At 35.9% G+C, this 19,829-nt stretch overlaps 4 protein-coding genes across 6 annotated transcripts in view; 2 read left to right on the top strand and 2 right to left on the bottom strand.

Moving 5' to 3' along the window:
• The window catches only part of LOC148309283 (frizzled-10-like), a 49,390-nt gene extending 47,098 nt beyond the window's left edge, over nt 1-2,292 (top strand). Inside the window, exon 2 of the mRNA XM_088260401.1 lies at nt 245-2,292. Within this exon, the coding sequence (XP_088116527.1) occupies nt 245-1,762 (1,518 nt within the window). The 3' untranslated portion in view covers nt 1,763-2,292. The remainder of the gene's footprint in view (nt 1-244) is intronic.
• A 1,788-nt stretch (nt 2,293-4,080) lies between these two features.
• Hap40 (Huntingtin-associated protein 40 kDa) lies at nt 4,081-10,710 on the top strand. Of its 2 annotated transcripts, none has more exons than XM_088260422.1 (6): nt 4,081-4,275; nt 4,391-4,634; nt 5,758-5,983; nt 7,091-7,172; nt 7,258-7,382; nt 8,898-10,710. In XM_088260422.1, the coding sequence occupies exons 1-6, from the start codon at nt 4,211-4,213 to the stop codon at nt 9,068-9,070; spliced, it is 915 nt and encodes a 304-aa protein (XP_088116548.1). In that variant the 5' UTR covers nt 4,081-4,210; the 3' UTR covers nt 9,071-10,710. The 2 variants fall into 2 exon arrangements, 1 of the variants encoding a protein (XP_088116548.1); XR_015837572.1 differs by having other exon boundaries at nt 4,097-4,275; nt 7,258-7,587; nt 8,383-10,352.
• Nucleotides 10,382-16,474, bottom strand: LOC148309281 (SUN domain-containing protein 3-like). 2 transcript variants are annotated; one of them, XM_088260420.1, is made up of 6 exons: nt 15,824-16,474; nt 15,288-15,727; nt 13,861-14,113; nt 13,253-13,383; nt 12,264-12,431; nt 10,382-10,621 (listed from the first exon to the last, which is right to left on the bottom strand). In XM_088260420.1, the coding sequence occupies exons 1-6, from the start codon at nt 15,879-15,881 to the stop codon at nt 10,382-10,384; spliced, it is 1,290 nt and encodes a 429-aa protein (XP_088116546.1). In that variant the 5' UTR covers nt 15,882-16,474. The 2 variants fall into 2 exon arrangements, with proteins under 2 accessions (XP_088116546.1, XP_088116547.1); XM_088260421.1 differs by having other exon boundaries at nt 15,288-15,696.
• A 111-nt stretch (nt 16,475-16,585) lies between these two features.
• Nucleotides 16,586-19,821, bottom strand: RpS26 (ribosomal protein S26). The gene is made up of 3 exons (XM_088260423.1): nt 19,795-19,821; nt 19,320-19,494; nt 16,586-16,812 (listed from the first exon to the last, which is right to left on the bottom strand). The coding sequence occupies exons 1-3, from the start codon at nt 19,795-19,797 to the stop codon at nt 16,643-16,645; spliced, it is 348 nt and encodes a 115-aa protein (XP_088116549.1). The 5' UTR covers nt 19,798-19,821; the 3' UTR covers nt 16,586-16,642.
• Nucleotides 19,822-19,829: the final 8 nt, after the last annotated feature.

The raw sequence follows: 19,829 nt of genomic DNA, 5'->3' as shown, positions 1-19,829 counted from the left end.
TGTTTTGTTATTGCGGTGCCCACTCTGCATCCGATCTCATATGTCATAATGTAACTGACGTAGGTACATAAAATCGTTGTAATTACAAATGAAGAAGATGAGAAAAGAAGAAAAGATGTCATTGCGTCGCGTGGTCTAGTGTAAATGTCACAACTGATTTGAAATGCGGTGATCGGGTCAAATGAAAAAACCCAGCTTGTTTATTCGGATGAAATCATTAATTGTTTTTCTTTGATTGTTTCAGCTCCAGATGTACCTGCCCCTCGTGCAAGCCAGGTGCTCGGCTCACCTCCGGTTCTTCCTGTGCTCCGTGTTCGCTCCTCTCTGCTCGGAGCACGTGAGCGGCGCCATCGCCTGCTGCCGCTCCCTCTGCGAGCAGGTCCGCTCCGACTGCGCGCCGGTCATGCACACCCTCAACATCGACTGGCCGCACCTCTTCAACTGTTCCCGCTTCCCCGACTCGGAGAAGAACGAACTATGCATGCAGATTCCAAACAACACCGAAACGCACCACAAGCACGTCGAAGAAGAAGAAAATTGGACCTCCGGAAACACCAAGAAGTGGTTCGACAACTTTCCCAAGTTCAATATTCGGAATTCTGCCGATAAACTCGCCGCTTTCAACACCCAATGTCCTCCCAATTTCGCGAGATCCAGAGATTCTCTATCCTTCACTTGCGCTCCTAAATGTGGAAAGGACGCGTATTACAGAACGGAGGATAAGAACTTCGCCGAAGCTTGGTTCACCGGATGGGCTTGGCTCTGTTTCTTGTCGACTCTGTTCACATTACTGACATTCTGCGTCGACTCCACTCGATTCCGGTATCCAGAAAGACCTATAATATTTTTGGCCATGTGCAATAATTTGATCGCCATCGCATATATCGTGAGGGGATCGTTCGGGTCTAAGCGATTGAGCTGCACCGATCTTACAGATGACAGAGAGAGCTATGTGGCCGTAGATGGCCTGGAGAGCGCCCCTTGCACCTTCCTATTCCTAACGTTGTACTACTTCAACATGTCATCCAGTGTTTGGTTCCTGAACTTGGCGCTGTCGTGGTATCTAAGCGCGGCGAAGAAGTGGTCAACGGAGGCCTTGGAAAACATTTCATCCTACTTCCACGTTGCGGCTTGGACTCTACCTGCGGTGTTTGCCGTAGCCGCTCTGGTGCTCCGCAAGGTGACAGCTGACGAGCTGACAGGTCTCTGCCATGTAGCCGATTCGGCGACAGTTCCGTTTCTTGTGATTCCGCATACGAGTTTACTGTTCGCCGCTAGTTTGGTAGCCTGCTTGGGCGGTGCCGCTCTAATCGAAGTGAGGAAGGCGGTGAAGATGGTGGGGAGATCCACCTCGAAGCTCGAGCGGCTCATGTCGAGATTGATAGTCTTCGGATTATTGTACTTGATTCCTGCTCTAGGCAGCTTGGCTTGCAGCTTGTACGAGTCGTTCAACAAGCCCAATTGGCATTCTATATCCCTGCTAGCCGCGCTAGAGTGCCAGTTCCAGTCAGGGTGTCCCCAGATGCCTTCGACTGGCTCGGGGGTCGAAATTACTCTACTGCGGTTGTTCCTGTCTTTAGCGGGTGGCGTCACGACTGGAATGTGGGTTTGGTCGGGGAAAACTTGCCGCATTTGGGGATCATTATTTACAAAAGCACCCAAAAAGCCGCTAGCCGGCTATAGAGCCGAAGTTGTTCCGGTCATACTGACAATGCCCAAACGAACATTTAATAGTAGACCCATGCATATGTCTCGGATGTGAAGTGCTCTAAAAGAGATCGCAATCGAACTGACTTGTTATATCATAGACAATCTGTACAGTGTAAATAATGTTATTTTATTGTTGTATGTATTTATTGCTAGGAAAAGTTTGTGATTTCAACTCATGGGATACAATTCGTTATTCCTTGGGTCTGGCTTTGAATTAGTGCCTTAAGATTACCTTTGTATTTAAAATACTCCAGTTTACGTCGTAAACTAAAACTTTTATCTTCTGTGAAGACATCTATTTTTCTGTAAAGAAATATGAAATAAAACAATATTTTTATAAAAAAACCTTTTTGTTAATTTATTTTTAGTTTATGGATACAATAAATGATGAGTGCGTTCGCACAACACAGAGGTGGGTTAGATCTGCTAATTCAGAAGATCTGTGATCAGTAGATCCGAATCATTTAAGTGATCCGTTCACTAAGACCGTGTCAATTGAATGGTGGATCTTTTGACACTAAAATCATGCTGGTATACGGGAGCAGGAAAGGCAAGAATTTTTATCACTTAACACAAAAAAAATCACTAGAAAAAATTTCTATCATGGAACCTTACTTTCTTCCATTTAAAAAAAGGGTCTAAAAAGGATATTTGCTGTCACGAAACCTTACTTATCCTTAGTCTAAAATCCGTGATTCCATGAATTGTTGAATATGTGAATCAATAAACCAGTGAACGGATCAGAGATCGTGAACGAGATGCATTCAAAAGTGGGATCCGGTCAGTTAATCAATGTGTACAAACGGATCATTAAGTTTCGATTATTTACGAAAGACCTACGTCTATCTCATACACAGGTATGCTGTCCGTTTTCAGACGGCACTAATTTCGATGGTAGCACCCCTCAGCTGCTCAAAACACCATGTTTTACAACAGCAGCATATTTGTACTAGAATGTACAGTTTTATGTGTGAATCAGGAACCACAACAGGGAAAATTAGATTTAACTACCACTAAAAGTACTAAACTCCGATCGTTCTTTCAAATAATAAATTCCTATATATTAAATTTTAATCATTAAGGCTCTTCTCAGCTGTTCATATGTCTTGCACCGACAAAACACAAGGTGGCTTGGTGGGTCTTTGCAAAAAAAAGTTCTAAATATGTATAAATTGTGATTTAAATAAATGTATACAAATAAAAAAATGTATAAAAAAGTATTATTTTTTAACATCTCATCAAAGATGAAGAAGAATATGGAAGTCTGGGCATTTACGGGGCTTACGACCGTCATAGGCTGGTTTAAGTGATCACTTTACACACGTGTAACATTCACCAATTCTACCCATTATTGACAACCACACTACTCAAATTCTTGGAAGTTCTATATATATGAACCAATTTAGAAACCTTGTTCATGAATCACTAAAAAATAATATGAAGGTAACTCCTGTAGTTGGAGATAATCCAGATTTTGTGAACAAGTATTTGGACACACTCAAAATGTTGTAAATAAATTATCTGGTCAAATTATAAGCTTAATAATAAAAATGAAAATGGTATTTTCTGGCGTTTCTCATGTGTGTGATTATAATCCAGGATTCGGATCTCACATACTAATATAAGAGTTTCTGCTTAGTAAAAAGCTTCTTTACATCTCACCAATAGATGTCTCTAGTGAAGTTCTAGTGATTCATGAACAAGGTTTGAATGAAGGTGAGAATGAGATCTGTTAAAAAAAAACGATTAACGCATTTTTTTGCTAAATCATTTCTATTATCTCATTTTCCCCAAATTAAATTACAGGAGCGCTCATGAAAATGAAAATGGAGCTATGTGAATTATCCAAAACTATTTTTATCAAGATTTATATTAATATCTCTATTTAGATGATGTATCAACTGCAATATGTGCAAGTAAAATAAATATTTTAAAAGTCCTTTAATTGTAATTCTTTATTTAAAAAAAAATATATGAAGGAATTTGAATTCATGCACTTGATACTTAATTAAAAAAATAAATAGTTGGAAATCAAAACTAAACAATTATTATATTTTTTTGGAAATGTGCTGTATCCCTGAGATTAAAAAAACACTTAGTTTAGGGTACGAAATATACTGATAAAAAAATTCTGAGGCACGACATAAAAAAATCTTGAACCTCGAATGAAAATATAGAAATGACATTACGATAATAAAGGTAATTAATAAAATCAGTCGTAAACGAGTGAAGACCAAAAAAGAAAGGTAATTAAGATAAAATATTTACAGTTGAGTTTTAGTAACTACCCAATTAATGTTGCTTATTATTAAGTAGGTACTTTTTGTCATAGCTACAAATGAAGTCTATGGTCAGACTAAAAAAAAATCTATGGTTTTTTTTTGACAGTTGACGTTTAACAAATTTTGACATTCATTTGTGTCCATTTTTGACCTAAAAAGTTACTTGTTTTTATAGAATTTATATAATTATAGTAAAGTTCTTATATCACATAGTAAAAATGTCTACTGATTTAGGTCCAGAGTTTATTGATAAATACACTGCAATTGAGAATAATCTCAAGAAGTAAGTAATACGATTTGAAGTATAGATATTTTGTGTTCATAATTACTGTTTATTTTTTTAAACAGTTGATTGATTTTTTTTATCAGTAATATAATATACAATCTGTAAATTGCAGGAGGTTTATGAGAAAACCAAATATATCCGAAGCTGCAGAGGAATTCAGTAATTTAGCGGTTCAATGTGAATTAGCAGAACAGCCACAATTCGCTGGAATTTGTCACATAGAAGCTGCCAAGTGCGAACGAGAGAATTCTGTTGGTGCAGCGGAACACCTCTTGATGTCTGCGAGGCAATTCATGAAAGCGGAACTGAAATTAAGTTCATTAAAATGTGTTAATCCAGGCAGGGAGAGTTTAGAGGTAATAATCTCGATTTTTTAAAGCCATTAACCCATTACAACACACAAAGCCAGCGAATCGCCGGCCAAAGTCAATTTGTCAACGACTCACAAAGCCGGCGATTCGCCGGTTGAAGTGATCTTTGAAGTGATTTTTTTACATTAAAACTAAATGACAATAACTTTCACAACTCTGAACTGAACACACTCTTCCAAAACTACCCGGGGATGAGCCATAATGATCTAGCTTACGAACAACAACCAAAAATATGCTTTTATGTTTTACCATTTTTATTTTGTGTGTAATTTAGTTTTAATGTTATTGTAATAAAAAAATGTATCAAAATTAAACAAGAATACAGAAATCTTATGGATCGATCATCGAAAATATATTTGAAACATAATTTTTTTTTTATGACTTCTCAATCATGAGTGAAGAATGTGTAGGAATATGCATTATAAAATAGGCCACATTAACCCATCTCATTTCTCTAGTGTACCAACCCAAAGGCATGACATATATTCCAATCTCACTCCAAAGTTACAATTTGTATCTAATTCCCAGTATTCCGCTAGTATTAATTATCTGCTCATAAATACTCAAATCATTGCCTATTATATTTGAATAAACAGAGTGATTTCATTTAATTATCCATCAACCCTCTTCATAACTTAAGTGGTAACCCCGACATTACATACTCCATCTGACATTCTAAACTAATATAACAAACTAAATATCTTTTCATTTAACACATTGTTTGCGGGAAACGCTTAAAAGTATCTTTTACATATTGTTAGTAGAGAGTGGGACATGCTTATTTTAGGTAGGGCGCGAGAGACGCCAAAAAATATTGTACAGATCGGAATTCGGGTTGTGGTTACTTTTGAAGTATACCGACTAAAGTCAGGGTTGATGAAAAAACCGCCCAACAGCAATGTGCTGATAGCATTTTCTATGGTTAAGTCTTGACAGCTTTGTCTCTTTTTCTATGGATCCCAACCGCAGTTTCACAGCCCATAATTGTGTACTGGACACAAAATATATATATATCACAGCATAATATGTAATTAAATCATTCTATAAAGTCTATTCCTAAAATAATTACTTAGTATCTCAACAATAATTATGCATGTGTTTTATGTAGGCAGCCATCACCTGCTACCTCCATGCCCACAGTAAGTATCCCGAGAAATCTCCAATGAGATGGTCAGTTATTCTAGAGCTTGCAGAAGGTCTGGAGAGACTTGGCCACTACAGTGAAGCTCTCCAGTATTACCGCTACTGCCTTACTGATTTTAATTCAGCTTCCATCGCATCCGGTCCGGAATTAAACATCCTGTCAAAAATGGCGACCTTATACCTGAAGAAAGGTACGTATGTATTTTATAATAATTGTTTTTAAGTAAAAAAAACTTTATCGGAGTAAGATCCCGCTTTACTTTTATTTTACTACACCCAAGACTTTTTTATTCTTCTTCTGTGCGTGTCATGCTTAGGTCCCCTGACGTCGACTAGCACTTGAAAGTAAAGGTACAGATACACATTAATCATTCTTATGAGCATGCTTATGACGAACATGCTCTCTAGCTGTATACATTTGCTTGAAATAAGCATGTTCGTTTACATATATCGATAATAGCATGCTCATAAGCAAACCTCGGAGCGCGCTCTTTGCACTCGAGCTGCAGGTACCATGCTTGAAAATTTAATGACTCCATTTTTGAGCATCCTTTTTTCTAGCAAAGTACGTACACACATGTTACTAAGTACCAATCGATCAATAATAACATGCTTTTGTGCTAATAATGAGCATGTGTATCTAGACCTTAATTGTCTCTATCTTGGACAGCTCTAAATAGCGCCTCATTTGTTACGATCCCCGTCCAATCTTGTATATTCCGGAGCCAGGAGATCTGCCTTCTGCCCGCACCTCGTCGACTCTCTATTAGGTGCAATAGCTCATACTACTCTCCTCTAAGCACATGCCCCAGATAGGCTACCTTCCGGACATTGATATCAGTCAGCAACTGTCTCCCCGCTCTTGCTCTTCGGAGCACACTCATGTTGCTGACCATATCGGTCCATGGAATATGTACATTCCATGGACCAATCGCATTAAATCGCAAAGATTCAGTAAACCAAAAGTAAATAATGACTTTAGTGCAATACAAGAGTAAATAAAAACTGTATTGCAGAAAAACGGATGAAAATGAAGACTAAATCGTAGAATGCCGTAGCATTACAATACAGTTTTTATTTACTCTTGTATTGCACTAAAGTCATTATTTACTTTTGGTTTACTGAATCTTAGGTCTTATTTGACTGCAAAACAGTTAAAATACTTAAATTCTTTACCCTCATTATACTTCTCTCTAAAAATCTCTTTTTTTAAATTGTTGATTGACGAAGTAAATCTAGATTCAATTGCAAGCTTCATAACTTTATGCTTTGTTTTATTTTTGCTATAATTTTTTCAGAAAATTACGCAGAGGCATTAAAAACATTCAAAATAATGGATACAGCCGCAAAAATACTAGATTATAAATCTTTCATTCAGAGGTATAAATTTTTACTCTTACTAATAATGGATTTTATGAATATACTTTATTTTTATTATGATAATAACAAAATGATAACATTTCAGATGTGAAGTGAACATTTTGCTACTGTACCTTATTGTTCAACCAACTCCAGATAATGTGACGATTGAAGCGAACCTTATTAAGAAATATTCTCTACTTAATGATGAAGAATCTCTGGGCAATGAAGGTTTTTTTTTTTAATTTTTAATGTTACAAATTTTAAATAGATGATAATCTACCTTACTCTGGCATATTTGTTATAATATCCTGCTTTAGAGCGATTAGAGCTGTCCATCAACTAAGTGGTCTACAGTGAATCCGGACGCAAGAAAATTCAGATCAAAACCGGGGCAAGAAGTTACATTTTATTATAAAATGATCAAAATTATAGGGTATTATGTCCCATAACCAGAAATATCAGATTTGATATTCTCAACATAATAATAATTATAATAATTATAATATCCTGCTTTAGAGCGATTAGAGCTGTCCATCAACTAAGTGGTCTACAGTGAATCCGGACGCAAGAAAATTCAGATCAAAACCGGGGCAAGAAGTTACATTTTATTATAAAATGATCAAAATTATAGGGTATTATGTCCCATAACCAGAAATATCAGATTTGATATTCTCAATATAATAATAATTATAATAATTATAATATCCTGCTTTAGAGCGATTAGAGCTGTCCATCAACTAAGTGGTCTACAGTGAATCCGGACGCAAGAAAATTCAGATCAAAACCGGGGCAAGAAGTTACATTTTATTATAAAATGATCAAAATTATAGGGTATTATGTCCCATAACCAGAAATATCAGATTTGATATTCTCAACATAATAATAATTATAATAATTATAATATCCTGCTTTAGAGCGATTAGAGCTGTCCATCAACTAAGTGGTCTACAGTGAATCCGGACGCAAGAAAATTCAGATCAAAACCGGGGCAAGAAGTTACATTTTATTATAAAATGATCAAAATTATAGGGTATTATGTCCCATAACCAGAAATATCAGATTTGATATTCTCAATATAATAATAATTATAATAATTATAATATCCTGCTTTAGAGCGATTAGAGCTGTCCATCAACTAAGTGGTCTACAGTGAATCCGGACGCAAGAAAATTCAGATCAAAACCGGGGCAAGAAGTTACATTTTATTATAAAATGATCAAAATTATAGGGTATTATGTCCCATAACCAGAAATATCAGATTTGATATTCTCAATATATAAAGGGATTTTTAAAGGTTTGCCTTTCATAGTGGTCTTTCGATTTTCCGAGATGGATGGTTTAAAAAATCTTGGTCAGCACATTTCCAAAGATGACTCGTATTGGAGCATGTGTCATATATTAAATGTAAAAAGATCTGTCAGAACAATATAACTTTTAGATTTTGCCCACAGATGTCACCGGAAGGATGTTATTAACCAGAAAAAAATAACATGTTGCCCAGATATATGGAACACAGATTGAGAACCTCTAAAAAATGTAAAATTGGAATACTTCTGGTTATAAAGAAATATCTCCTAAAATTTTTGCTTTCAAATTCTTAGTAATCAAAAATTTATGGCCATTTTTCGAAAACAATCCATTTTTTCACAGATGACTTCAATTAATTCTGTATATCTCAGAATTTTTTTTACTTATTGTAATAAGAATACCACTGATAATCTTATGATTTTGTATTTGTTCCAGAATGTTCCATTCACCCGGAGCTATTTCTTCACCTACAATCAGTCCTATATGCTTGCAAGATGAATGACATTAAGACACTTATACATTTGAACACAGAAATGAAGAATTACCTCACTATTGAACAGATGGACCTGATGCAAGTTTTAATATCAACATACGAATCTATGATGTAATCTTTGATATATTCAAGACATTCAGATTCAAGAGTTTTATCTGCATCACCACACTTGTTCTATGCTTCGATCTCAACCTTCGCCGAATCAAGCTGTACTCACAACACCGTTATCGTCGGAACTTGCCTTTCTCACGCCATAGAAGAGACCGACCCCTGTACAATATACTATAGCCTTATGGGAATGGATACATCTCATACAAGAACTTTAACTAAGTATGTATATGATAGGTATTAAAACTATATTAAGGTCAATAGCGAGCAACCTAATTTTCTTTAAACCCAAGTAACATTTTGCTGTTTGATTCTGGCAGATGGCGCTGCGTGAGTACAGAAGGTACTAGTAGCCCAGGTAATGGTTAACCTGGAGAGCACTAAGGTGCAGACACAATTCGTAATCCTGTCTGAAAGCAAGAATAACAGGGTGAATTTCATGGTAGAGGATGCTGGAATCGAGTTCTCTATCCTCACACGGACCTGGAAGTTCACCAATAGTACCCATATATACACATTACGGATGGCAGGTGAAGAAAAGCAACGGATACAAAAGCGGCTTTACCATGAGCAAGAGAAATGTGAAAAGATATCGCAGGATATACGGTTGGACGTAGGATTGATAAGTCCGATGCCTATGTCACCCTTCATTGCATTACCAGAACTGTTGACAACACATATGGTACCGGAATATGAGGTTTATGGACCACTAGTGCCATTGAATCTGTTCCCTGCAACCAAGAGATGGGATGTGGCTAGGGACAGGGAACACATACACACAGTTTTTGAAGACTATGCGCTGAGTGATAATGAATAGAAGGCCAATCACTCCGTATCTAAGATTATTTCCGGAGTCACTAGTAAAGCTCGAACTAAAAGGTGCAAAGAGGAATCCCGCTTAGGTGTATGGAATGTTCCAAACACTGTCATATATTTGTTTAGTGACATCTGAGGATTTTTATGCATAGTTTCTTGGAGTTATAGTACTACAGTAACTACAATACTGACTTCAAAATATAAATTTAAATGAACTATTCCTGTAGGAAAAACTGGTAACAATAATAGTATTAATTGACTGATTTGTTGTGTCATTTTTTGGAATTTTCACCCAACGGGCATGTATATATTTAAAAATTGATTTGACCTATTATAAGGTGAAAATAATGCATTATAATACAGTTAAGAATATTTATCTGTAAAAATACTATTAAATTTAACATTTCATCACATTATACATATGTATTACATTAAAAAATTACAGGATAAATATATAACTTATATCAACACAATTAAAATGATTTTTTACTCCATAAAACACTCAAAGTCTTGCGTCATCATAATTAGTCAATGAGGATTGCTTTAATTTTCCGTGGACACGCAATCTGTAGACGCACGTGTAGTCTGGATTGCCCCAGTTGGAGTAAACCTTTAGCTGTACAATATTGAACAGGGTGTTGGAATCAAATTGTACGTCAAAATATTGGACAGGTGGACCATCTTTATCGTATACAAATTCACCAAAGAAGTGTCCTTCATAGTCTTCCATGTTTTCAACACCCTGTGGAAAAAAATTATTTTAATTACTGTTGTCTTTATGAATTTGGACATGATTGTTTTATTTAAATTTTTAATTAAATTTTTTACTTAGTAAATACCACTATTTCTTAAAATCTACTGTGACACGTGTTCATTCTTCATAAAAAATATATATTTATAAACATATACATAAATAAATTTCTTGTAATATATTTGTGTTTCCATTACCTACTATGTTTTTTTCAACTGCATGCAGTTCAGAAGCGGGAAAAAATTCATAAGTACCTAATTTGAACCAAACACCGTATGGTACATACGGTGTTTGAAAATGATGCGGAATGTATCGAAACACGTGTCACAGTAGATTTTAAGAAACAGTGGTATTTACTATGTAAAAGTTTTAATTAAAAATGGATAGGTTTTACCACAAAGTGAAAGCTGAATCAATAAATGAAATTAGAAAACTTTTATTTTAACTTAATATTTAACATATACTTTGAATAATTTTGTTGGCTTTTTTATTATAGCCTGGAGGGCGCTAAATTCCATTAGCTCGTACTTGTCTCCTCTAAGTACATGCCCCAGATAGGATACAATCCGGACTTTGATATCAGTCAGCATCTGTCTTCCTGCTCTTGTTCTATGGAACACACTTACATTGCTGACCATATCGGTCCATGAAATACATAGAATTCTACGACGTAGCCACGTTTAGCCTTTAATCGGTTCATTGAGGGTCCATGATTCAACTCCGTACAGAAGTATTGACCAAACAAATCACCATTATGTCACTCCTTTCATCCTACGAGTATATAAGCTGGTTCAATAATATGTTTAACCCTAGTGCATGTTCAACCTCGGCTCGTAACGCATGTTTGTGCTGAAACCTTTTAACGTATGACATTTTTAAATATTTTCTATTTTTTGAAAATGCCTCAGAAAGGAGTTGCCAGGTGAATATTTTCTTATTGTTATTATTGTAGAACCCACTTCCTCACGTTAAATTTTTTTCAAATTAGGTACTTTTGAATTTTTCCCGCTTCTGAACTGCGTGCAGTTGAAAAAAATCATAGTAGGTAATGGAAAATCAAATATATTACAAGAAATTTATATATATGTATTTATATAATTTTTTTTTATGAATAACGACACATTATAGTGTAAATGAAATTGCATTATTTCAAATGGACATGAGGTGAATCAATGCATGTTGGTCTTCGGGTCGACCAAAAATCGCAAGTCTTAAACATTTTGTATAGTTTTAAGTGTGTAAATATTGCTATGGTAGTGAAGGGTAGTATTATTTGCATGCTGTGGTAGTGATTGTTCTGACGAAGACACAGGTACGTCTCGAAACCGGAAGACATAAAAATCTCGGTGAGTGGTTGTATACTAATATCATTAACATTTTTGTAAAAAAAATAAATAAGTGACCATCAGGTCCAATTACTCGTACTACTCTCCTCTACTAAGCACATGGCCCAGACAGGACAGAAAAAGGATTTTTATATCACTCAGCAAATCTTCCTACTCTTGCTCTTCAGATGTATGTGCATATGATGATAATATTGAAATTCATATATCATACATAATATTATCCCTTCCTTGTTGATGATTGAGATGTCATGATATAAATAAGCCAATTAATTAAGTGTAATATTTACCCATAAGCTGAATGTCTTGGGAGCTGAGAATATTTCGCCTAATGGAGATATGCTGGCGGGAATGTGCTCCAGGGTGAGCCCGGTAATGTATATGTTGGCTAACAGCTTGATGATTACATTCCCGCTGAACCCTTCAAATGCCCAACACTGTCCCGGATTCACCGAAGGCTGAAAGTTTAACACATAAATGTCACATGTTGATATTTGTAAGAAAATGTTGGTATGCGCGGTAGTCTGAAGCATAAGGCAAGTGTTAAAATATAGGCTTTGCAGGTTATTCCTAAAAACAAAATATAGAAAGGAAAAAAAATTGCTACCTCAACATAGATAAAGAAGATTATAGAAGTCTGGGTTTGAATCATTATTTAGTTAGTTAGTTGAACCATATCCCCTCCCTATGTGGAACATATGGAGTCCACAAACTGTCTCCAGGGTTCTCTGTCGGCTGCCAGCTCCCTTGCATCCTCCCAAAGCAGGTACGCGTCCCGAAGTTTAGACGAGAGCTGCTGACGAATTGTCACCAGTCGTCCTGGGCGGCGCAAACCTAATGCCTAGCCAACTGAATCGCCTTTTCTTGGCGACAGTTTTGATGAAGATTTGCTGCGTCCTACGCCTTATCTCTTCATTCCTCCCATAATCAAACCACTGCACCCCTAAAATTCTTCTCAGACACCTATTCTCAAAGCTAAGTATGTACACAGCTGCTCTTGGCCCTTGTAAGGTGCCACAGCCGTATAAGAGAATAGGAGCAATGCAGGCGTTGCACAGGCAACATTTGGTCTCCACCGAGTATAATTATCATTAAGTAATTTATATTATATAGCATTATACTTATGTTTTATATATTAAAAGCATTGTAAACTTTGTATTATGGTAAATAATATAACACTCTCCTTATCATTCATCATTCATTTTGTGTAATACCACTTGAAAGTGGTTTTACACAAAGTGAATGATGAATGATAAGGATTATTTTACATAATTCTTACTTGAAGTATAGGTCTGGCTGATTCGGTGGGGTTACACATTAATCTGACTAAACGGTTCCACGTCCTTGTGAAAATTCCTCCAGTCTCTATGATATATGGTTTGGTGGAAAGAACACTCAATATTTCCCCACCTGAACAAATGAAAGATATTCAATGAGTGGATGAATTATGAAATAAGAATAGCGTGAATCGCTTTTTTTTCACATAAACATCTCACGAGTTCACAAAATTTTTAGGTGTGTCCAAATCCGTGTTGACAAATCTGGGTTTCTCCACTTAGGGAGTTATTTTTACATTTCAACATAGATGAAAAATTTATAGGGCTTATGCTCATCATAGGCTGATTAAGTGATTACTTTACACATGTGTAACATTCCCCATTCTATCCACGATTGACAACCACACTACTCAAATTTTGGAATTCATACAAATTTTAGTAGTGTGGTTGTCAAATATTAGTAAAATGGTGATTGTTCATGTATGTATTATATCATGACGCTTTATGTTTGAGTTCATGGGAGCTAGCTACGGCTGGTAAAAAAAATGCAGATGTGCCAAATTGCGTAAAATTAAAAGTAAATAATGAAAAATTGTTAGGAAATTAATACCCGCCGACTCCAATGCATAATCACTCTTGGAAGTTTTATCCGCGTCATATTCGTGGATTTCTCTTCTTACAACCTCCTTGATATTCTCAGCAGAACTCAGCATCTGCATCAAGTTTATGTTTTCCTGTTCCACCGAACTCGTGTGCTCCACCGACTGATTGGTGAGGAATGTCAGCTTGGACAAGATCATCAGGATATCATGAACTTGACTATCAGAATTCTTCTGAGCATCACTGGTGTGTTTCAATGTTTTCTGGGAAATCGTTTAAGAAAAAAATATTCTGTAATCCAACATCGTGACAAATGCCTATTGAAAAGATTAGGAACAGTTCTTTAAGGTACCGTAGAACGGGGCTACTTGAACTTTGATGTGTTACTTGAGCCTAGTACAAAAAAAAAATTTAATCTGTATTTGGTCTACAATAATGAACGTATCGACATGATTCATTGTTTCTCTGACAGGTGACACTTATTGTCACGATACTTTGATCGATACCATGATCTAAATTTTTTTTTTGTACCGGGCTCAAGTAACACATCAAAGTTCAAGTAGCCCCGTTCTACGGTAATATTAATCGAACATCCGATAATCCAACATCGTGACAAAAGCGTATTGAAAAGATTAGGAACAGTTCTTTAAGGTGGTATGGACATGTGGAGCGACTGGATAACGAGAGAATGACTAAAAAAATATATGTGGCAAATGTGAGCCGTAGAACAGAACGAGGACGACCGAAACAGAATTGGCACGATCAAATCAATCAGAACCTAAAATTTGGTGGTGTCAAAAGTCTGCGTAATTGGAGGACATGTATGACTAGATGTATGGATGTGATGGAGGCGAGGAGTGTATGTCAGGACAGAAAAGTGTGGCATTCCATCCTCTCTGCCTACCCCTACGGGGAAATAGCATGGTGGTAGTATTAGTATTTGTAGTATTTACAGTGATGCCTCGTATGCCGAACTTTCTATTAATCAATTTTGTGAGCAGAATACGCCCGCATCACCCATTAACTTACGCTTGATCTGCCCAAATGACATGTCGCTCGCTCCTTTTAACAATGTCATGTATCAAAAATCGTAAATTTTTAGTTGTGCATGTTTTCAGAATGCCCAGAAAATGCACTATATACCAGCAAAAGCGGCAAATTTTTAGCTTAATATTTACCCGCTACAGGGCAGAAAGTGTTGTTTTCGCATTTTGAAGAAAAGGTATTGTTTAATTATTTCTTTAAATTTACTAAATGACCCCCCCTGGGAATCGAATCCGGGACCTCCAGTACGGTAGCAGAGCATTACACTATGGAGGCAGACAATTCCACCATCAGTAGTGGTGTATTTTTCATACTTTTCTTTCTATCGTGCATACAAAGAAGCTTCTGAAAAGTAGAGTGTGTGGGTTATTTATTTCCTAAAAATAAACTTACTGCAAAAGATTCCAAATCCATTTTGATTTCATATATGTTCATTGAAAGTACATTAAATGACTTCAAAATTTGACTATACTGGTTCAAAACACTGGTTAGTCCAAATCCACACAGAACTAACAAAGTCACTTGAAATGCTGGCTTGATGTAACCGACCCACCGTGGATATTGATACTGATGTGAACAACAACAAAATTCGCTATGCCTGTTTCGGTTTGCTGCCATATCCTTCGAATATGTTGTTAAATCATCATCACTGTCGTCCTTGACTACATCAAGATCAAGCCAACCAGGGTGAATGTTTTGACTCTTAAAATCACTTAAATCTTCATCCATTTGACTCGGAGAACCATTTCTTGTAAGTATTGACTCTGTTAGTTTATTATGCAAGATATATTCTGTGTTTGTCCTTTTATATATTAAATGATTTGCAATGTTAGCTGAAAAATTAAATAACAGTTGCCATTCTTTTCCAAAAAAATATATTTAAATATTATATAATATAAAATAAATATATTAAAAAAAAAAAAGAAAACCTGTTTTTTGTTTTCGTAAATGCGGCCTCTTTTCTAAATTAAAGCCACAGGCTCTCATTATCTCATAATATCAAAACAACACGATTAGAACCATTCCTTCGAGCATACATTTGTATTTGTATGACATTTTTAAATATTTTCTATTTTTTGAAAATGCCTCAGAAAGGAGTTGCCAGGTGATAATTTTTTTATTGTTATTATTGTAGTACCTACTTATTTACGTAAAATTATTTTCAAATTAGGTACTTATGAATTTTTCCCGCTTCTGAACTGCCGTGCAGTTGAAGAAAACCGTAGTAGGTGATATATTACAAGAATTATTTTTTTTATGAAGAACGACACATTGTAGTGTAAATGATAATGCATTATTTCAAATGGACATGAGGTGAATCTCGGACAAGATTCATTTTCAAACACTATTCGGTGTTTAAAAATGATGCGGAATGCATCGAAACACGTGTCACAAAGGACTTTAAGAAGTAGTGGTATTTACTAAGTAAAACTTTAATAAAAAATGGGCACATTTTACCACGAAGTGACTGCCGAATCAATTTAATGAAAAGATTCATTAAGTTAATAATCAATAAAAACTCAAGTTTTTGGAGACCCGCAAGCAATATTTGAGTCATAAATTGACTAGTGATAATTACTAAAACAGTAATAAAAAAATGACAGTCAAATTCATTACCCTTGCGACACATTGTCTGGCTAAATAATACATCGGGGTTTGGAGACAAAGCACACATGAATAAAAGACAGAAGTGGTTGGTTTACATTATTTTATTAAAGTGTAATGTAAGCGGAATAAAGAGAGGTTGTTCACTTCCTGGGCCTGTTCTGGTTGTTGCGGTTGTCCCTGGGGAAGGAGCGCTGAGGAGGAGTCCTGATGCGACGATCCTTCTTGGACCTGTTCCTCACCACCTTGCTGTGGATAGCGCAAGACACGCAGTAGTGGAGCTTCGCGTAGAGCTTCGGTAGCTGGTAGTTGCCTGAAGAAAATATATTTATTAGTAATGTTTACTCTTGAACTAAATGGTCAAAAGACAGTAAAAGTAATCGGTTCTATTACTACAATCACGCCGATTCCCTGCAGGGGTAGAATGCCACACTCATCTATCTTGACACACACTCCTACCCTCCTTCACATCCATACATCTAGTTCTCTCATTCACATTTGCTAAATGTACTTTCTTAGTAGTAATTATCTCGTTATTTATTCGCTTCACATGTCCATACCACCTTAACACGTTCACTGTGTATGAAATAATGGACATGTCTTTGTTCAAAATCCCACTCTACTTTCCATTTAAACATGTGTATTCTTTTGTGTTTTCGAAGCACATAAAACAGGCTAAATGTCTTATCTTTTTCTCTTCAACACAACTCCTGTGTTCAGCGCGTGGCTGGAATATTTGTATGGACACAGGTGCTGTGTTCGACGCACAGAACATGTTAAAGAGCTTTTCTTAACCTTTTTAATAACCCCTAGTTCAGCCTTGCAATCCCTATTTAATCTTCATCTTAAATTCTTTCATACACAGTATTTGCAGTTTTGCATATTCTCAGATGATGTGTGTTTCATTACTGTCTCAATGTAGTCGAATTTTTGCAAGTTTACATGATCACCATCCAATGGTGCATAGGACACTGCATTATATAAATGCAGTGATATCTTGATCATTGACACATGAAGGAAGGGTGATCAGTCCAGGGTAATATTGAATAAATATTAGGGTGAAAAATCACTTATATTTATTTGACCCCCCCCTGGGAATTTGAACCTGGGACCTCCAGTACGGTAGCCAAGCATGCTGACCATTACACTATGAAGGCCGACAATACATTTTTACAATATAAACAGTTACATACATTTATGCATTCTGTGAATCAACATATTGTTTGCAAAAAATGCTTAAAAGCGTCTTTTACAAACAGTTAGTAGAAATCGGGAGAGATGCTTATGAGCGTTTTCTTTGCTTACTTTTGGTAGAGCGCGAGAGACGCCAAAAAACATTGTACAGATCGGAATTGGGTTTGCGGTTATGTGAGAGATGAGTATACTAAGGGGCGGGGAGCAGACTGTCCGAGTTGATGACAAAACCACCCACAAACAATTTGTTAATTACATGTTTCAAAAAGTTAGTAATTGACTGAGGGTAGAATCTAAAAATAAGCGTTCTATTGTCATAAACACAAATATTTTTTAAAATAACTTTACTCTAGGTTTAAGTAAAACAAACTCTTCTATTATTTTGTTAACCTTTTAAATGCGTTAACTTTGTTCCTAAGAGACGCTCGTGCGCAGCTGTATTTTGCCGTTTTTTAAATGATTACTTTTATCATGTATTTAGTTATGAAACGATTTATTTTCCTAAACAAAAACGTTCAATGGGATTCATTGTGCCTTTTTGGTACTCTATAATACACGTGTGTCACATTATTCTTGAAATATATCGTAATATAAACAAATTAGATCATAACATAAATAAATCAAAGCACGCATCGTGTGTCACTCTTACATAGTGTCGAGAGTGAGACAGATATAGGGCATGATTAAGAAAAATCAGGGATCTGTTGTTTTATTTATCCTTGTGATGTTACAAATTATTAGTCAGATATTTCAACAGATGTCATAAGGCCGAGGATTGACGTATTATTTTATCCAAAATTCCACACCATGAAAAAATCCCTCCAAGTTGAACTGAGGTTCGAAACTTGGAGCAAAGTGTAAACACAAACGCTTATGTCAGCCGCATATGGGGCATGTCCTGTTAAAACACATACGGTTATGCGAGCCGCGTGGATCCGGTTAGTGTTAAAAGTGCGTTCGTTAGTTATGTGACCCTAACAGACCTGAGCCAGACCAATTTGACCAGGCAATCTGACGCTGTACCCAAAGGAAAGTTAATCTTCGACATGACTTTCAGTATTGTTTTGTCCAACAATAAACAGTGCATCATGTAATATCACAACAAAGTGCAATTGTGATAGCATTTTCAATAAATAGCGCTGTATAAATTGTCCAAAATTCTTGATATTATAAACAAAACTATTCCTAATTTGTAAAATAAACTGTTTACGACGTTAAAAAAATGACAAAACTAAAAATTGATACTTGAAAGCGGTCAGGTATCAATCGGTGAATATGTATAAAGAGATGCATGAATATGGAAGAGGCGTAGAATGTTTGCAAAGACAGGATGGTATGGCGTTCTATTCTCTCTGCCTACCCCTGCGGAGAAGCGGCGTGATGGTTAGCAAGTTAGTTTTAACTAAAAATTTATTAATTTATTGAATGTAGTTTGTTGCTGCATTATGGCGGAAATATCTTATGTGTAGAACAACTCACATTCAAAATGAATGGCAGTCTTGTCTTTAATAACTACATCAACTAATCACTACAAAAACATTTTATCACAATAATCGTGATTCGAAAAATTATAGCCATACTTGGCGGTCGAGTATTGTTATGGGGATCAAAAATGAATGTACTTACTATCAATGGAAGCCTCCATGATATCTCTGACAGCGGCAGCTTCTACGATGTTCCTGATGACGAACTTCTTGATAGCCTTATCCTTAGGTACGCACCGGGCGCAGTTTGTGCACCGGACGGGTTCGACATGACCACGACCGTTCTTGGACCGTCCGGCGTTTCGTCGCTTGCAAGTCTAAAAATAATTAAAAGTCATATTTATCAATGTTTTAGGACACGAGGCGAACTAAATTTTAGAATTTACGCTTTTTTTCTAAAATCACTGCGTTGATCTTCATGAAAATGTAGGGTTATAGCCACATGGCAGCTTTGACAGCGTCTTTGTATAAATGATAATTGCTATTAACTCTGATCAAAACGCGTAAACTAGCTATCAAATTGATACAAAATTATTTTAAGGCTAAAATATATTGATAAATGTTCACTTAGTTAAAGAAAAACGATTAAATATATAATAACTTGATAAAACACACACCATTTTGCGTGACCAAAAATTCTAGAGAACGGAAA

Source organism: Brachycentrus maculatus, unplaced genomic scaffold (genome assembly GCF_059751285.1).
Source record: "Brachycentrus maculatus isolate JH-2025_06_01 unplaced genomic scaffold, ASM5975128v1 h1tg000134l, whole genome shotgun sequence".
Lineage (NCBI taxonomy): Eukaryota > Metazoa > Arthropoda > Insecta > Trichoptera > Brachycentridae > Brachycentrus > Brachycentrus maculatus.
This window is presented reverse-complemented; position numbering and strand designations above follow the sequence as displayed.

Coding starts and splice junctions, on each gene's coding strand:
- Hap40 (XM_088260422.1), top strand. CDS start 4,211: ATGTCTACTGATTTAGGTCCAGAGTTTATTGATAAATACACTGCAATT. Junction 7,173..7,257: donor TATAAATCTTTCATTCAGAG/GTATAAATTTTT, acceptor ATAACATTTCAG/ATGTGAAGTGAACATTTTGC. Junction 7,383..8,897: donor AGAATCTCTGGGCAATGAAG/GTTTTTTTTTTT, acceptor TATTTGTTCCAG/AATGTTCCATTCACCCGGAG.
- LOC148309281 (XM_088260420.1), bottom strand. CDS start 15,881: ATGAGAGCCTGTGGCTTTAATTTAGAAAAGAGGCCGCATTTACGAAAA. Junction 14,114..15,287: donor TGGATTTGGAATCTTTTGCA/GTAAGTTTATTT, acceptor ACGATTTCCCAG/AAAACATTGAAACACACCAG. Junction 12,432..13,252: donor CAGCCAGACCTATACTTCAA/GTAAGAATTATG, acceptor TTAAACTTTCAG/CCTTCGGTGAATCCGGGACA.
- RpS26 (XM_088260423.1), bottom strand. Junction 16,813..19,319: donor CATGGAGGCTTCCATTGATA/GTAAGTACATTC, acceptor TATTTTCTTCAG/GCAACTACCAGCTACCGAAG.